The sequence below is a fragment of the Chenopodium album genome, chromosome 7, assembly GCF_948465745.1.
Source record: "Chenopodium album chromosome 7, dcCheAlbu1.1, whole genome shotgun sequence".
NCBI lineage: Eukaryota > Viridiplantae > Streptophyta > Magnoliopsida > Caryophyllales > Amaranthaceae > Chenopodium > Chenopodium album.
Genome location: NC_137840.1, coordinates 3,201,281 through 3,220,324, shown reverse-complemented (window position 1 = coordinate 3,220,324; position 19,044 = coordinate 3,201,281). Strand labels below are relative to the sequence as shown.

Genomic DNA, 19,044 nt, shown 5'->3' with positions numbered 1-19,044 from the left:
GTGACCCAGTTTTCTCTGATAGATACCTTATTTATTTACAGAAGAATCAGATCAATTTTTCATAAGAAACTACACAGGATTCAAATTGTAAGCAACATTCCGTACTTTGTAGGAAATTCTAATATTATTACTCCTAATAATAAGCAATACTCCATCACCAAAGAATAATTTCTAACAAAACAGAAAACCCTAATAACAAAACAAAACAATTCAGTCTAAAGTTCATTAATTTTCTACTTTCATAACTAATTCTTTTTTCATTCTCCCCAACCCCCCCTGTTTATATCATTTCTAACCATTTCATCATTAATATATACGATTACGTTCTAAACCTTAAGAAAACTAATACATTTTTCTGAATTGGTGAGTTAAAATTAAACCTTAACAACGAACAAAACCCATAAAGTTGAACCCTCCTTGACTTTGTATGACATTACTTGAGATTTTCAAACCATTTGACCAAGAAAAATTGTAAGTTTGTAACTATAACAATGCATATCTTCTGAATTAATACTAAGAAAATTTAGCAAAGACACTCTGAGAATAAATTCTATAGAATGTGAAGAAAAATGAAACAAAAGGTAAAGAACATGTCGCATGTAAATATAATAAACACCACAGCAAGCTGCTAGTTACACAGAGAAGAAGGGAAAAAAAAAAGGTACAAGTAAGCTTGCAATAAACTAAACACATCAAGCAGCCTTGAAGAATTTAAAATAGATCTCTTGGGTTCAGTTATTTGTCCCAGCATTGCTTTGTCAAGCCCATTCTGGTTCTAGCTACAGATTTTTCATGCTAAGCAAGAACCCTGTTATCAGGAGCATATTTACGAGACATTAATGGAGCAGGAAAAAACAATAAATGGTAAAGCAGATCTACTGGTGCTTTGTAAAACAATTAATGATGGAGCACGAACAGATCTATTGATGCTTTGAAAAACAATTAATGGTGGAGCAGTTCTAAACGCCATTAATTGTTTATTCCTGCTCCAGACTGAAAAGATGAGTAAATTCATAAATCTAATCAAGAGTATAAGTGCCTCTCTTCTCTCTATTGAATATTCACTCAAATTGACAAGTAGGAAGTTTTTGTGCTAGAATAAACTTAGGATAATACACAAACATTAATATTTTAAGGAAACCAAACAGACAAATATATAAATCAATCAAACGGAAAAATATACTTGTCTGTTTTTTACGTGCTTATGAATTATTGTTTTTTTTTTTTTTTTTTTTTTTTGTGTGTGTGTTTGCTCTTCTGGCATGCTTTTCCACTCTTCACCAATGATCTTTGATGCCTAGCTTATCAATCCCATACTATACCATATAAAACTATTCACCACTCATTCAATCTTGTAATTCCGTCATGACTAACAACTCAAGTTACAAAAATTGCACCAAGATGATGTACACGCAAAAGTAACTTAGACTACCTTTGCAAATTGAGAAAAGAAGGATTCTACTTCATCTAGCTCCACATCATATGGTAGTGGGCCAGTGGCGATGCAGTTCTTGTCCTGCTATCAACTTGAACTGTCACCTAATCTGGCTTGTTAGGTTCAGATAACCTGCCAACCTTCTTCCCTTGAATAAATTCATCATTGTATTAGGATAAGGAAAGACAATACCTTTACAAAAAAAACATAAAACGGGAAAAAAAATAAAATGCGGGAATTCCCAAGTTAATTCCCCAATTCTAAAATGGTTTCAGCAGCTTTTTGATACAACAAGAAACTGGAAATTACATACTACGTTAATTTGACAGCTAATTTCCATGCACTAAGATACACACAAATGTATGAATTACCAGCATGATCATAATTTACACAATGTACATATTCCTGGTCTTTGTTCTGTTTCAGACCCTGTAGAATTGTTACAGTAAGGTTCAGAAAATAAAGTTGCAGAGATTAGTTGCTAATTTTTCCATAGCTCCTTGGAAATGGGACAACATCACGAATATCCGAGATTCCAGTAGCCAAAAGAACAATTAGATCAAAAGTGAGACTAAATCCAGCATGTTTGGCTGTCCCATTTCGACAAAGATCCAAGTACCATTCATATTGTTCACTTGACAGGCCTAGTTCCTTGATTCTGTAACATTTCAAGAAAAAACAACTCTTAGAAATTCTTCATTTGCTCAAAGTTTTATGTATAATGTAGAGTGAAATTGAACAACCATTACCTTGTACTTAGCACTTTAACGCGTTCTTCATTCTGACTTCCTCTTATCACTGCTCCTACCTTAGGCACAATAACATCAAACGCGGCAACTGTCTTTCCATCATCGTTTTGGCGAACATAAAAGGGCTTAACTTCCTTAGGATAATCATAAATGATTACTGGTTTTTTGAAGATTTCATCAGCCAAATAGCTTCATTGAGTCAGATCAAAAGATAAAGATGGTTAGATTTCTAGCTCAATTGATACAATAACAGGAAACAAATTAAAGACAGCTAGAATTATAAGTACATTATACCTTTCATGTTCTTCAGTAAGAGGAACACCCCATTCGATATCCATGTCGAACTTCTGCTCTTTAGCCTGTTTCAGAATATCAATGGCCTTACAGTAAGGTAGTTTCTCAAAGTTTGTCGATACAACGGATTGTAGACGGCCAACAATGCTTTGATCCACCCGTTTTAGGACAAACTTCATGTATTCATTACACTTTTCTAGCACCCATTTGCACAAGTGCTTCAAAAGATCAGTAGCACAACTCATGGATTCCTGCAGAAAGAATGAAAATGCAATAACTATTACTCCTTGTTCAATGAAAATATTGAAAATCGGAACAATTTAGAAGATTGTCAATGCATTGTGATACCTCTAGTTCAGCAAAAGCCATTTCAGCCTCGACCATCCACATCTCAGAAACATGCCTAGTGGAGTGAGATGTTTGAGCCTTAAATCTTGGACCAAAGGAGTACACATTGCCAAGTGCACAAGCATAACTTTCGAGATGAAGCCGCCCTGAGACTGTTAGAAAAGCTTGACAGGAAAAGAAATCATCTGTGAAGTCGAGTCTATCAGGCTTAACCAAAGCAGTAGCCTTAGCTTTCTCTTTTTTCTCCTTGGCCTCCAACTGCGAAGCAAGCTCGTTTGTTTTTCTTAAGATCCTGAATCGCGGCAAGTAATGCTTCCCTATTGCTATCTGTCCTCTTTAGCTCTTCCACTTGGTTACTCTTCTCCTTAAGAGAAGCCTTAATGGATTCAAGGCTAACACCACTAACTTGTTTGGTTACTACACTTGGCTTATTCGATGGTTCCTCTGTTGTCTTGCTAAGAAGTGTTGTAACATTGAATTTGTTACTCAAACCCTCAGAATCCGTGGTTGTGATAACCGGCATGTTAATTGAGACGAACACTACAAGAGGGGGGGTGAATTGTAGGTGAGTTCCTAGTGACTACTTTTTCAAATATAAAACAGAATAAAACAAAAACTTCAATGCACACAGGATTTTACGAGGAAACCTTCTAGTGCCCAACTAGAAGTAAAACCTCGACCCTACCTTAGGGATTTCAAACACAAACAATTTCACTATAATAGGGCAAACACCAAGTTGCAACCTATTATAATCAAACCTCTACTCACAAGTTCCTAAAAAACTTGCTACAGAATAGGACTCTATTCTTCCTAGTCTAAGTCCCACACTTAGACTCTCTCTCGTACTCCCTAAGCACAGATCTTCTCAACTTCTCAACAGAAGCTCTCTCTCTGTATGCAATGACAATAAGAACACTCTCACCCAAATAACCCAAACCAATTACAAGTAAAACACCTAGTATATGATAGGCAAGCTATGCATGAAACCCGAAACTAATATGACAAGATGATAAGCTTGGCAAACTTACACAATTAAAGCTCTGTAAATTCTTCACGCATAAACTCACAAAAAACCTAAACTCCTTTTATTCTCTACTATTTATACAAGTATTACTTGTATAGAAAGTAGGTTTTCTTAAAGATAAATAAGTTAAACTTAACTTATCTTTTCACACGGTTTTTATGTAAATCATTAGAAGAAAATCTTTTCCGAAAAATAAGATAGAAAGATTGAGTTAAAAAGTATAATATCTTTTTAACAAACCGATTTTAAGAAATAAACATTTAAAGAAAATCTTTTTCGAATTCTATCTTTTATCTTTTCCGATTTTAATTTATTTGCCAAGCTAACTTGTCACGCTTCTAATAGACTTCATGCATATCCTACTTAACATATTTAACAATGAATCTAGAAGATAAAATCTTAACTAATTCATTGCTGCGCTGTGCTCTTGTACTGGAAGGTTTACTTGAGCTCCACGCTTACTAAGTTCCTCCAAAGATCTTAGTCAGCCATCTTCAAGTTCCTGTGAAGGAACGTTCCTGTTAGGGAACTCAGTTCCTGTGAGGGAACTCTTCTTCTGTTTCGAATAACCTTCTCAAATAAAGAACTTCTTCAAGTCTTCTTAGTTTCAGTTACATCTTCCATCTCCAAGATCAATTTCACCTAAACTAAACAAACACTTGAAAAACCTTTATTAAATGAGTTTGCTGTAGTTTAAGTTCCTCATCATCAAAACCTTTAAACATCAACACGGCACTTGCACGTAACGGAACCCATTGTTCTGAAAGAAGTTGTGTGTTGCGTGTGTAAGGGAATGTTGAACTCTTGTAATGGAAGCGACCTACAAACAAAGAAATCGAATGATATGATGAGAATATACTTGTATATATTAGTTGCATAAGATAATGTAAATTGGAATCAATTCTTTAAGGAAGGAATATTACTGTAGTTGTCCTAGGACGAAAGTGAGCCCAATCCCTTAAAGGGCCCGGCCTGCTTCCCGCCCGAAAGAACACACCAGAATAACCATTTAAAAATTTAAATACTAAACAGCGTATCAATTATCATAGTATTTTTTTTTTCCTTCTGAAAATCTAATTATCATTAATATAATTGGTTACAATATGAACCATTTAAAACTCTAATCATAATATTAATTTATTAATTTATCCAAATTATGCACATTAAAAAGTTAATTATAGCAACAATATATCTTAACACCAAAGAAAAAAACACAAACCAACCTCGGAAATTATTAGAAAAGCAGAAATCCTCAAATTGTTAGCAACAGCTTTAACAGTATCTTCAGAAACATGTACCCCATCAGCTTTACCCTATACCTAGATGACCTCTCATACCCAGATACTGCAGATCATTTCTGTATTATAGAGGCCCCCAACCCACCCTCTACGTACTTCTTTTATCCTGTTTACTAACACTCATAAGCTTATCCACGGTTTGATCAGAACACACAAGTAAATCTGATCATATTGCATGGCCTTCCATTTTGGATTGATGTATCATAAACGTCCCCCAATTCCCACTCAGTTCCAACTTCCAAAGATAACCTTAAATATAAACCTCAGCACTATCTCTGAAGAACCTTGTTGCACATACACACAGGGGTCTCAGAATCCTCAGATGGCTAACAAGGTGTATGATAAAGTAGATTAGCATCTATAAGAGTCACAAATTTCTTGCAGGGTAGCTTGTAAGAGTAGATGTAATGTAAAAAGACCATTATAACCAATAAGAAGATATGAAAGAAAATGAAAATGATTACTACAAGGTAGGGTGAAAGAGGCCTTGGATACGATACTGCATTGACTTTATTCTGGGGTTAGGAATGGATCTCTGGGAAGGTGCTTATGCTGTTCATTCAACGGCAGGTTGTGCAAGTGCAAGTGCAACAGCTTCTGGCTCAGGGGCAGATTCAACTTTCGGGAAGCTATGCTTAGCAACGGCAGCTTCAGGGGCTACCTCTGCTGGTGCTGGAAGAGACTTTTTTTTTTCAAACTTATTGGTAGAAGGGTGGTTCCTATTCGCTGCAATCGGTATTGAAAAATGAAACATTAACATCAGAGGCCTTGAAATTTCAATTAAAAAGCTTAACTCTGCCAAAACCCCCATTCATTTTGAAACCATAACAGCAATAGCAGACACCTAGTTCTAGCATCAATAACAAGCATCAAAAACTATTTACTAATTGTAGTGTCTAGAAACCCGGGACCATATATGCTACCCCGACTCTTCATTTCACTTCAAGTACCCGTAACAAATACTCAACACTCCAATACAAATACAACAACACTTCGACACTCCATTTCGAACCAAAATCATGCAACTAAGAACCGAAATCTAAAAAAAAAAAAAAACCAACACGCATTAAATCCAACTTCAGCAACATTAAATATATTTTTATGACTTGAGTCTCTTATTGTATATTTTATTTGTTCAATTTTTTTTTTCATTATGACCTATTTGTTCAGTTTATGTACAGAAACTATTTATAAAATAAAAATCAAATTTAGTGATCTAGACAGAGATGATTCAGTTCAAAAATACCCTTGGAAATTCTTACAAAACTCAAGAAATGTACAATCAACATTCAATTTCCTCTGTTCTTTTTTGGTTGTGTTACCCCTAAACTCCTGGATTCCTTATACCCAATCTCTCTCCTCAAGGATTATAAATTTCTACCAGATCCTCAACCATCTCACTCAAGACCATGAAGGCGTGATCCAATCCTCATTACTACCATAATCACCATCCTAACCCACCTGCACCATCAAGGACTAAGAAAAAAATCCTCACCACTTTCATAATCACCATCCTAAATTCCTAACCCACTTGCACCATCAAGAACTGAAGAAAAAAAAAATTCAAAGGCTCAATCTCAACTCTTATGAGTCATATTTATTACTTTGTACCCCTTTCGACATCGCTCCCTCATCTTCACTATCTCCCTCCTTCCAACGTTTACCCTTTTTTTAGCTAGCCTTCTCGGATTTCTTCCTGTCACTCCCTAGACTCATCTTTTTATGCTTCCACAATTATGAGAAAGCCTATTCCTACTTGTTCATGTTATATCTAACTTTCTTAGTAGAACAAATCACACTTGTTCAGAGCCCACCACTATAAAAAGGAAACAAAGCTCAAATGAACACAACCTAAAAATTTTTGCATGTCTTTCCAAATATATAGTCCCCTCCAATGTAAGATACATAGCTACATAAACTGTTGTGCTAGAATTTTCACCCTAAATTCCTATGATCTACAGGTAGACAGGTTACAGGTTGCAGGTTAGCAGCGTACAGGTCAAAGGTAGCTGCCAAGTCAAGACCAAGCAACGGAGCATATTCTCAAGGAATATTCCTAGGAATCTTCGAGTAGGAAAAGGTATAAAATGTTATCCAAAGAAATCGGAACCACTACTAGCAGTCAAGCCGTTGAGGAAGACTAATTCAAACGTGGGAGTACCAGACCTGGAGACTTGGAGAGAAAGTAGGAGCAGCTTGAGGCGTTAGCTCCGGATTCCTAGGGATTGTGGGAAAAAGCCGTTGAAGATCTTTTGAGAGCTTTTCTAGTATAAATAGGCAAGCCTGATCATTGTAAAAGGCATGACAAAAGACAACATTAACCTTGTTGTTAAGCATTATCGTAGAGAACACCTACTGTTATTACTCATTCTATAATCTGTAATCCTTATTGTAACCTGTTTCACATAAACACCTAGTGGATTGGTGGACTCATAGCCACCCGCAGTTTTTACCCTTATTCTTGGGGTTTTCTGCGTCATCATTCTTTGTGTCTTCTCCTCTTCTTCCTCTTTTTCTCTTCCATTAATTTCTGTTAGCATATTCCGCCGTTTTAATCTAGCTGTAATTATCGCAACCTAGGTCGAACCTGGTAGTCAGTTTTTTTACCAAAATAGTTTGGCGCCATCTGTGGGGATACAGTTAGATAATTCGGCCCATCTTTCACAATGGGAGAAGATCCTGATCCAAACGCAAACGCATTAATCGAGCAATTGCGAGAAGAGTTGAAAGCCTCCATAGAGCGGAGCCAGAAGCTCGAAGAAGAATCTCAAGCAACTTTACCAAGACTCAAAGTTGAATCTGAAGCATCCTTGGAAAAGCTATCCAAAGAGCAGGAATCTGTCAGGAGCAACAAGAAGAAAAGGGTTAAGATCGATGACATACCCTAGTTCACCCTGGTCTCCTCTGATGAATCTGAAGACGAAGATGTGGGAGAAGGATCTCGTGATGATGAGGAACAATCTGGTGGGAATCCCAACCCTATGGCCAGGGAAGTCGCCGTTATTAAAGCCCAAAATCGGAAGATGATGAAACTCCTGACCCGCTTACCAGGTGCTCCTAAACCTGTAGCTTATGAATCTCGTGATGGGTTCGCTGAATCCCCATTTGTAGAGGAGATTGCTAAAGTACGTATTCCCGCAAAGCTAAGCATCCCCTCCTTCCAAAAGATGTACAACGGAACCACTGATCCCCAAGATCATGTGGCCCAGTACAAGCAAAAGATGTGGCAATTGTCAATTCCATGGGAACTAATTGAGCCCACTATGTGTAAGTCCTTTGGCGCTACTCTATCAGGACCTGCACTTTAATGGCTTATTAACCTCAAGCCAGGTACCATCGCCAACTTCTCTAGCTTGGTGAACAAAATCTATCAGCAATTCGCCACCAACCGAGAGCTGGATAAACAAAGCAGTGACCTGTATCGGATCGTTCAGAAGTAGAACGAGACAACCCGACAATACTGGGACAGGTTCAATCGAGAAATGGTCAGCATAAAAAATTGTGTCCACTCAACTGCTATCGAAGCCTTTCACAAAGGTCTCAATTACAGATCCAGGTTGTATTATGAGCTGACAAGATATCCTTGCTCTTCATTTGAAGAAGTTAGAACCAGAGCAATGGCTTAAGTCCGCGTAGAAGAAGATGAGCATGCCAGGAACTGGGTCGAAAGGAGACCGTCGGGGTACCCGGGGAATCAATCCTCCAACAATCAAAACTCCAGCACCCGACAAAGTAGCTGGCAGCCACGGCGCAGCAACGTCAACAGCATATCCGAGCCAAAAGCAGGTGAAAGCTCCAGCTGGCCAGCTATAGAGTACCATCCGGATATTAGCTCTTATGGTTTCGATACCAATATAGTAGGAGTGGTAAACACTCTCAAAGATATTGGGCAACCAGTAAGGTGGCCTAGGAAGAGCGACAAACCCGACCACCAGAAGGATAAATCAAGGTGGTGTGAGTACCATGGAGACCATGGGCATAGGACTGACGAATGTAACAGTCTTAAAAGAGAAGTAGCCTGGCTGCTCAAAAGACTTGGAAAGAAGGGAAAATGGTCTGAAATTAAGCGGGAAGCAGTGCCAGGTCCGCCAACTTCGCCTACCCCAGGCGTTGTTATTCAAGCGATATCAGGAGGATCTAGCATCAGCAGTCTGACCTACTCCAATGCAAAGCGTATAGCGAGAGTTGGCACCTTAGCGTCCAGCATCCCCCAAACCTTTCCAAGTAGTGAAGAAAAGAAGCTGGATGATATGGAAATACTATTCGATGAGAGTAGGTTTAACGAGCCCGAGCATCATGATTGCTTGGTAATCTCCCTCCATTGGGTCATTGCAAGATGAAGAAAGTACTAGTAGATAACGGAAGCTCGGCCAACATAATTTTCAAAGACGCTCTAGATCAAGCCGGCTTCAAAGAATCCGACATCACCAAGAGGTCTACGGTCCTAGTCGGGTTCAATGGCGAACCTATGAATTCCCTAGGAGAAATCCAGCTGCCAACGCTGCTCAAAGGAATCAACATGATGCACAAGTTCTACGTGATAAACTGCAAAACCGCTTATAACGTGATAGTGGGAACCCCTTGGATCCATAAAATGAAAGCTATCCCATCTACCTATCACCAGTTGCTCAAATTTCCAAGCCCGTGGGGAGTGGCAGTAGTCGAAGGAGACAGGAAGCAAGCGCGGGAATGCTACCAGCTCGCCCTAAAACCCCATGGCCCCTCCATCTAGCAATTAGAGAAAAATCCAGCACCCAAACGAGCTACAATTAGATGAAGTCGTGCTGGATGAGTCAAAGCCGGAGCAAAAGGTTAAAATCGGAGCTGCATTGACAACGGATCAGAAATAAGCTATCATCAAGTGCCTCAGAGAAAATTCAGATTGCTTCGCATAGTCGCACCAGGATATGACAGGAATCGGTCCTGAAATCAACACTCATAAGCTGAACGTGGACCCCAATGTAAGGCCGGTGAAGCAAAAAAGGAGGAAATTTGCACCAGAGCGCAATCAGATCATTAATGAGGAAGTCCATAAGCTGTTAGATACCGGGAAAATAAGGGAAGTTAAGTACCCAGATTGGCTAGCTAACGTAGTTGTCGTCAACAAGAAGAATGGAACCTGGAGAGTCTGCATCGACTTCACAGACCTGAATAAGGCATGCCCCAAAGACCTATTTCCTCTCCCTCATATAGACTCAATGGTAGATGCAACAGCTGGCCACGAGCTCCTCACTTTCATGGACGCATATTCCGGCTACAACCAGACCTTAATGCACCCAGATGACCAAGAGAAGACGGCTTTCATGACAGATAAAGGAATCTACTGTTACAAGGTAATGACGTTCGGTTTGAAGAACGCAAGTTCAACCTATCAGAGGCTAGTCAACAAAATGTTCAAGGATCAGCTGGGGGACACCATGGAGGTATACATCGATGATATGTTGGTAAAGTCCAAGAAAGCAGCTGATCATGTGACCAATTTAGAAGAAACATTCAGCATTCTCCGGAAGTATGAAATGAAGCTGAACCCGTCCAAATGTTCGTTCGGAGTAGCTACAGGTAAGTTTCTGGGCTACATAGTCACTCAGCGAGGAATCGAAGCTAGCCCAGACCAGGTACGCGCTATAATCGATATTCAATCACCTAGAAACTTGAAAGAGGTACAAAAATTAACAGGTAGAGTAGCTGCATTAAATAGGTTTATTTCGAGATCATCAGATAAATGCCACCTATTTTACAACGTCCTAAAGAAAAATAAAGGTTTTAATTGGTCTGATGATCACGAAAAGGCCCTACAGGACCTCAAACACTATTTAATGACGCCACCTTTATTATCTAAACCTGTTGAAGGAGAGTCTTTGCAGCTTTACCTCGCAGTCAGCACCTAAGCTGTTAGTGCTGTCTTAGCAAGGGAGGCTGAAAGTCAGCAGTTACCTGTTTATTATGTGAGCAAAACTCTCCTCATTGCTGAAACCAGGTACTCCTCTCTTGAAAAATTGGTTTTAGCACTGATCGTAGCTAGCAGAAAACTTCGCCATTATTTCGAAACTCACCCAATAGTGGTGAAAACTAACTATCCAATAAAGGCTGTTTTGCGCAGACCAGAGTTAACAGGTCGAATGAGCAAATGGGCAATTGAGCTCAGTGGGTTTGGTATAACATACAAACCAAGAGCAGCTATCAAATATCAAGCACTGGTCGACTTTGTGGCTGACTTCAGCCCTGATCTTGAACAACAAGCAACCTTGGAATCTGAACAGATCAACCAAATCCGTAACCCAGGTACCTGGATACTCTATGTTGACGGTTCATCTAACTTTAGAGGTTCAGGTCTCGGTGTTGTGCTGAAGTCGCCACAGGGGGACATGATGGTACAAGCTATTTGTTGCGATTTCAAAGCTACTAAAAACAAGGCAGAATACGAAGCTTTGATTGCAGGTATGAATCTCGCAACAGACCTGGGTATTACTAACTTGCAGGTATTTTGCGATTCCCTCTTGGTAGCAAGTCAAATGAACGGAGAATTTACGGCCAAGGATTCCAAAATGGTTCTATACCTAGACTTCGCCAAATCCTTAGCAACCAAATTCTCAACCTTCACCATAAAGCAAATACCTAGAGACAAAAACACACAAGCAGACGCCCTAGCCAACCTGGGATCAGCCCTAAGAAAATCCAAATTCCCCTTTATCCCCTTGATCCACCTGCTAGCTCCTGTTGTTGATACAACCAACCGTCCATCTAAACTTAGCGTCCCAAAACCTGTAAAACCCAAACCAGACAATCCAGAAACACCCATCCCTAAACCGAACCAACCAGTTAAGATCGAACCTGAAGAACCTAACCTCGTTGCACCTGTGACCAACCTAACCAGCTGGACACAACCTATATCTGATTACCTAGAGCACGACACATTACCAGAAAATAAAGCAGAAGCAAGGGCACTTAGATTTAAAGCCAACAGATACACGATCATCCAAGGTGTCCTATTCAAAAATTCCACCAGAGGTATCTTGCAACGCTGCATAAAAGAAGAGGGCTACGAGCAGATCCTCAAAGACTTTCATGACGGAGAATGTGGAGGCCATTCAGCTGGAAGAACCTTAGCCAACAGAATACTCGCCTATGGGTACTACTGGCCAACTTTGCGAGAGAATGCTCACAGGTACGTACGAAAATGTGATAGCTGTCAGCGACACTCAGGTATTACTCATAAACCCTCTATGCCTTTGCATCCCACTTTGACACCATGGCCTTTTATGAGATGGGGCATGGACATAGTAGGTAAATTACCTACCGCCCCAGGTTAGAAGGTCTATATGTTAGCTCTAACAGATTATTTTTCCAAGTGGATTGAAGCTGACGCGTTTCAACAGGTTAGAGACAAAGAAGTTATCAACTTTATCTGGACTAATATAATCTGCAGGTTCGGAGTACCATCTGAAATAGTGTGTGACAACGGGTCCCAGTTCATAAGTGCCCCAACCAGAAACTTCTGCGACAAATGGAACATCACACTAGTCACCTCTACACCCAGATATCCTCAAGCAAATGGACAAGCCGAATCCAGTAACAAATTCATCATCGGGTCCCTAAAAAAGAAGCTAAAGGATAAGAAAGGTAGGTGGGCATAAGAACTTCCAAGAATCATATGGGCCAATAGAACCACACCAAGAACCGCCACAGGTCAGACGCCTTTCTCACTGGTATACGGATGCGAAGCTGTATTACCTACAGAAGTTACCACCCCAACAGCCAGATACGGCTTGATGACGTCAGAGCGCAATAACGAAGAGCTGTCAAACGACCTAGATACCATAGAAGAACGAAGAGACCTAGCTCGCATAAGGATAGCCACCTATCAGCAAATGGTAGCTAGAAGCTTCAATAGAAACGTCAAAGCCAGAATGTTCAAAGTCAGAGATTGGGTTCTAAGGAAAGTTTTCCAAAATACCCAAGAGCTTAACGCAGGTAAGTTGGGGGCAACCTGGGAAGGCCCATACCAAATTGTAGAAGTCATAGGCAAAGGGGCCTACAGGTTAGCTACAACGAATGGTAAGCTGGTACCCAGAAGCTGGAACGCAGCACATCTGAAACTCTATCACTTCTAAAGTCTTCGTAAAAATAATAATAATAATAATAATAATAATAATAATAATAATAATAATAATAATAATAATAATAATAATAATAATAATAATAATAATAATAATAATTTGCATATCTATTTTCTAAGCCACCCGTGCTAACTTAAGCTTTGGAGGGCCGTTGGTGGCAACACCAACGGCCAGCTCTAACCCGTTGTTTTGCAGAATCAAAGGACCAAGAGAGGATAACTAAAGACAACCTGAAAAGCAGCAAGATGACACAAAGAGCAAAAATGTTCAATGAGCAAAGCAGCTAAGGGCCTAAGCGCCAGACACCGCAGATTCACAGAAACAAAGACCAAGAACAAAGCACATACGCAAGCCAAAGAAATCTAAGGTATCAAACGGTTACTCAAAAGAAATTGATATGCAATGTTCAAACAGCAGAAAATGCAAAGTTTAAACCCCCGCTCCCACAAGCGAGGTAAAACAAAGTCTAAAAAGAGCAAAACATTATTTTAACAACCGATATCAAGAGTCTAAAGAAACAAAAGCATCGTAGATCAAGCATCAGGCAGCTGCTCATCCTCCTCAATCCTCCTAGGTGGGGACTCGAGCTGATGACCTGGAGAAGACTCGGCAGTAGACTTCGTGGCCTCAAGTTCCACAGGGTCAGCTTCGCCAGATGCCAGGTCCCTGATATAGCCAATCGTTAGATAATCATCAACAAGCTGTCGAAGTTTCTTCACACCTGCGTCCCCTTCAAACTTCTTCAGCAAAAAGCTATTAGCCATATAAGCCTTAATCCTCAGAGTAACCTCAGCCTCAATGTTCTTGTTCTCATCCTCCAAGTTAACTAACTTTTTATACAGATCTGCCGCCTCCTTGTCCTTCTTACTCAGCTCCTCATCCTTAACTCGTAAAGCATCCTCCCTCTCCTTCATCTCCTCCTCAAAATGTTTCTGCTTACCCTCTAGCTGCAGGTTGACATCCTCTACCTTCTTCTTAGCCGCTTCTACCTGAAGTTGTAACATCTTTGTAGCCTTGTCAGACTCTAGCAGCTTCCTCTCCAAGCCATCAAGCTGGGACTTGGAATACAAAATGTTTTGGAAACCCTGTTGCACCAACCAAGCATCTAGTCAGTATGTACCTATCTAGAAACTAATTAAACAGAACTAGTTCAGAAGCCATACCTGTAGAACCAGTTGAGCCCCGTCAGCTAGAGCCAAAGAACCATCCAAACTCGCCAAGCTGACATCGTTGGTATCTGGAATAATCACAGCCTCAACAGGAACACTAGACCTAATGCGAGGAATCCTAACCTCCTCTCTGTTGGAAAGAGTCCTAGAAGGGCTATTTTCAGCCCGGTGAGTAGTAGTATCAATCGAGCCGCCTGCTGGGCTGTCACCTCTCTTCCTTTTGGCACGTTGCAGTGCCTCTTCCCGAGACATGATGAAACTCTTCCCTGGTACAACCAAACAAACACCATTCCATAAACACAGTACACAGAACCATACTCCAAGCAAACCAACAACCACAAAAGCTATACCTGAAGACATAGTAGCACTAGCAGTAGTAGCAGAAGGAGTAGGGAGTAACTTTCCCAGGAATTTGATACAATGCCCTCACAACCAACTCTGAACCGTCCTCCGGCCTAATAGCATCCAGAAGCAGATCTGCAAAAGGTACACAAAGTTCAAAGCACTTAGTTAATATACCTTATTTCAAAACCTACCACACCTAAGATCAAGACTTTACCTTTATGCCAGCCACTCCTAATCCACCTTCCAGGTTCCCCCAAGGAATCCTTCAACACAAAAAAGAACCTCGATTTCCACGACCTGTTAGGGGTCTCATATCCTAGAAAAGGGGGAGGGTTGTAAGAGGCCCTCCTGTAAATCGTGACCCTATCAAGGTCCTTTTTCCTCAGCTCATAACACCTAACAAAGTCAACTGCAGTTCTTTTGTCTCCCAATTAGCCGTAGCCTCATTAACGATACTAATCAAGTTCTAGACAGCAGGCATAAGCTGCCCTGGACTCAAGTCAAAAGTTTCTATAATTTGCCTAGCCAAGTGAGAGAAGGGATAGGTAAAACCATGTTTAAAGGGGTACTCATAGAACACGATGTTATCCTTGCTACAGAGTTGTGGCCTGTCATCTGGCCCAGGCACAATCAGCACAGCAGATTCGGGGAACCCAGCCGATGCTTTTAGCTCTGCCAAGTCGGCCTCTGTAACCTTGCTAACCTTGTCTTCATCTACTCTCCCCATCTTACTTTGGCTCACTCTCAAGTTCCTAGTTATGTGTCTATGGCATTTCTTCTTAGCAACATGTTTGATTTTTACCATAATTGAAAGCAATTTTCGCAAAACAAAACAAAGAAAACAATGAAATCAAGAAACAAGAACCAAATTACTTACCAGGGTAGAGGGAATTAGCAAAGTTTGACTCCACAATAGCGAATTCCCAATTTAAATTGCGTCGTGTCTTCGTCAATCTTGTTTCCCCAATTTTCGCAGATTGGAAAACCCTAGATCTTCTGAAACAATGTTTATCGCAAAAAGGGGGAGTAGTTTAAAGGGTCTACTGATTATCTATTTATACCGCATTTAATTGCTTCTAACGGCCAGAAGTTATTTTTCTAGAATACTTATCTTTGCAGCAAATTCGAATTTATCTTTAAAAGTTGCATTTTTGAAATACTTATCTTTTCTAACGGGATTTCTGAGCTTGCCTCGTAGAAGTCACTAGAACATCTAAGTGACAAGCTGGGGGCAAACTGTTGTGCTAGAATTTTCACCTTAAATTCCTATGATCTACATGTAGACAGGTTACAGGTTGCAGGTTAGCAGCGTACAGGTCAAAGGTAGCTGCCAAGTCAATACCAAGAAACGGAGCATATTCTCAAGGAATATTTGTAATACCCCAAATTTTGGAGTATTAATTTTGGAGTATTTTTTTTAGTCAACGATTTCTTTTCAAAAATAAATAAACTTTAAAACTAATTATTATTTTCAAATTGTAAAATTATTATTATTATTATTATTATTTTCGTATTTGAAAAAAAAAAAAATGAGAAACCGATTTTCTAGAATTGGTGTTATCGGATAAAAAGGAAAAACAACAAACAAATTCTATTTGAAATCAGTCCTTATCTTGTAGAAGACCTTCTGGATGAATCTACCTTCACAATATTAAGCTTATAAATTCCCAATCTCACGCACCCAAATTTCTATGAGAAAACATTAGCTCCAAGAAGCTTTCTTTTCCCCTCAAAACCGATTATTATCCCTTAGTTGTGTCAATTGCTAAAACACCAACTATAATTGACTGAGTATAGTGGTAAGCCATGATTCTTCTTCATCTATCATTCTTGATAATAATAATGGTTAGCTAACCCACCACGAACTACGCCTTCGTCCCTTAACCTTGAGTTATACTTCTATGGCTTCTTCCGATTCACATTTTAAAGAGTATGGTTTTTATTATTTATTTTTGTTTGTTAAAAAAAAAAAAAAAAAAAGGAAAAGGGCGGGGGGTGTTTTGTTTGGTCTTCTGTAAATTGTAAGATGATTCTTAGGGGAGCAACAATGGTGGGGTTAGATGAGTAATTGATCTACAAAGTTAGAAAAGTTGGCAGACATCTCTTTTATATATAAAAACAAAAAAAAAAAATCTACTTCCTTTCTTTTTACGTGGTGGTGTATTAGTAATAGGCATCAAGCATTAATGAGGTTGCCTAACTAATTCGATTAGTATACTAAACTAACTTGGACTCGTTTATTTGTAGACGGAGGCTACTAGGTGAACGTTTCGGAGGTTAATTACCTTGAGTTTTTACGCGCGATCAAGGTAATTTTCAATGTCCATCATCTTTAGAATCCCGTTAGGAAATTGTTTTGAAATATTAGGTGTCAAATACGTGCTTATGTAATCATATGTGATGAGTGTGCTATCGTATGATATTATGGAATCATATATTATATATGAGTTTTCTATTTTGTGTACTAGTATATGTAATTTCGAAAAATATGATTATTTGTTATCGTATGAGTTTTTTTTTTAAAAATATAATATTGGGTATTGGATGATTGATTATACGTGATTGATGGTCTATATGTCATGTAGGATGACTATGGTCTAATAATACTGAAATTGAAGTATTGATACTTGAAATTAAATTGATTTGTGCAATACTTGTGTACAGTATAATTGGATGATATAATCTAATAAGATGTACAGTGAAATTTAATTTAAGAAGGGAAATGAAACCCGAAAGGGTGAAGAACAGGTTGCCCACTAGTAGTTATGGTTGCTGCTAGTTGGTTTAAATTATTGTATATTGCTGTTAGTCTTCCTCCTAATCACTGGGTATTAGTGAGGGGTGTGCACACTAGGGACATTCTGTTTTATTTTATGGCCAATTGGGGTTACGCGCGACCCTCTGTAAAGTAGGTGGTGACAGGGACTAGTCCCGGCTTACTGGCGTTCTCTTTCCCTTTCTTAAATAAAGTAATAATATGTTATGTGACTATTTGAACTTGGTTGAGTGTTAAAATATTTATGAGACTATATTATGTATAAACTGTATTAAACTAAAATTTATTTATTTTACGGGATGGAGTTGGAATTACTCAGTTTATCTGATTTTTGGGAGTCTTCTCTCTTTTTCTTGTTTCTGATTTATTTTGCAGGTTGGTAGAAAGGGTACTCGGTTACGTGTGAGGAGACGTTAGAATAATCACGTAGCTAAGACAATCTAGTTATCCCCAAATTTAATTATTTCCTCGCAGTTATTGGCTTCAAATAATTGCAGTTTGATGTAATGACTATTTTATTTGCCACAACTTAGACCACTTAGTTATTTTAAACATTATGTTATTTTTGCTTTGCATTTATTTTCTACGGAAAATAAGTGTAGCAGTAACACTTCCAGAGTTCGATGGTTGGGTTTTTGAAAGTTAAAGGTTACTCTTATTGTTTTTAAAGACTCGAATTTTGGGGGTGTTACAAATTGGTATCAGAGCCTTGGTTTTTCAAAATTTAGGGACTAAAATGAATTAAATTAAAGACTTAGGTTTAAAATTTGTATTTAAGTTTAAAATTGATTTAAGCTTAGGAAAGCCGTGAGTGTGGGAATCACGATAAGAGATTTATGTGTTTTATATTACTTTTATTTAATACTTATTATGTGATTATTTATTTTCTTTTATTAGATGGTACGAGTACTTAAAGCCGCAAGAAAGTCGAGTGCTAGGAAGAGTACACATTTATTACCTGATTCTCCTTACGGGATTCGTATGAATTATAATGAAAATATTCGACATTACGTGTACCGCTTAAATATCTGCATTGAGCACTTTCATTACAATATACTTGGGGGCCAATCTGATTATCTCACTCCAGAGAGACGATCTCAAATCCTTCTACACACGTTAATTGGGAAGGGACCCTATGCTCAACTTACAAAGAAGTATGTTGACTTATACATTAATGGTAAACCAAATGATAAGTATTATTATGATGAACAATGGATCCCTATTGTGGACTACCTTGAGAAGGCAATGATGGAAGCCAAGAGAGACTTTGACTATAACCTGGATGATGAGGAGGAGGATGAGCCCCAGGAAAGTGAAGCTCGTGAGAGTCAAGGGGAAAACAGTAATTGAATTATCCATTTTTTTTTTTTAAAGCTACGTTTAGTTTATTTGGTTAAAATTTTTATATATTAGTTTTACAAATAAAAGCTAGTTTCTTATGACTAGGAACTATAGTTTTGGTTTATTTGTAACTAGTAGTTTATTGAGC

The 19,044-nt window shown here is 38.8% G+C and overlaps 1 protein-coding gene and 1 pseudogene across 1 annotated transcript; one reads left to right on the top strand and one right to left on the bottom strand.

The window, feature by feature from the left end:
* Window positions 1-1,892: 1,892 nt before the first annotated feature.
* On the bottom strand, window positions 1,893-7,688 carry LOC145639883 (asparagine--tRNA ligase, cytoplasmic 2-like; annotated as a pseudogene).
* A 2,367-nt stretch (window positions 7,689-10,055) lies between these two features.
* On the top strand, window positions 10,056-13,259 carry LOC145639882 (uncharacterized). The gene is made up of 4 exons (XM_081691207.1): window positions 10,056-10,707; window positions 11,056-12,313; window positions 12,575-12,768; window positions 12,886-13,259. Exons 1-4 carry the CDS (start codon window positions 10,056-10,058, stop codon window positions 13,257-13,259), a joined length of 2,478 nt encoding a protein of 825 aa, XP_081547333.1.
* Window positions 13,260-19,044: the final 5,785 nt, after the last annotated feature.

What these genes read in the sequence shown, in the direction of transcription:
- LOC145639882 (XM_081691207.1), top strand. Translation starts at nt 10,056, where the DNA reads ATGACAGGAATCGGTCCTGAAATCAACACTCATAAGCTGAACGTGGAC. An exon ending in TTCGTTCGGAGTAGCTACAG is followed by an intron (nt 10,708 to 11,055) that starts GTAAGTTTCTGG and finishes GTGCTGTCTTAG; the next exon opens with CAAGGGAGGCTGAAAGTCAG. An exon ending in TTGCGAGAGAATGCTCACAG is followed by an intron (nt 12,314 to 12,574) that starts GTACGTACGAAA and finishes TATAATCTGCAG; the next exon opens with GTTCGGAGTACCATCTGAAA.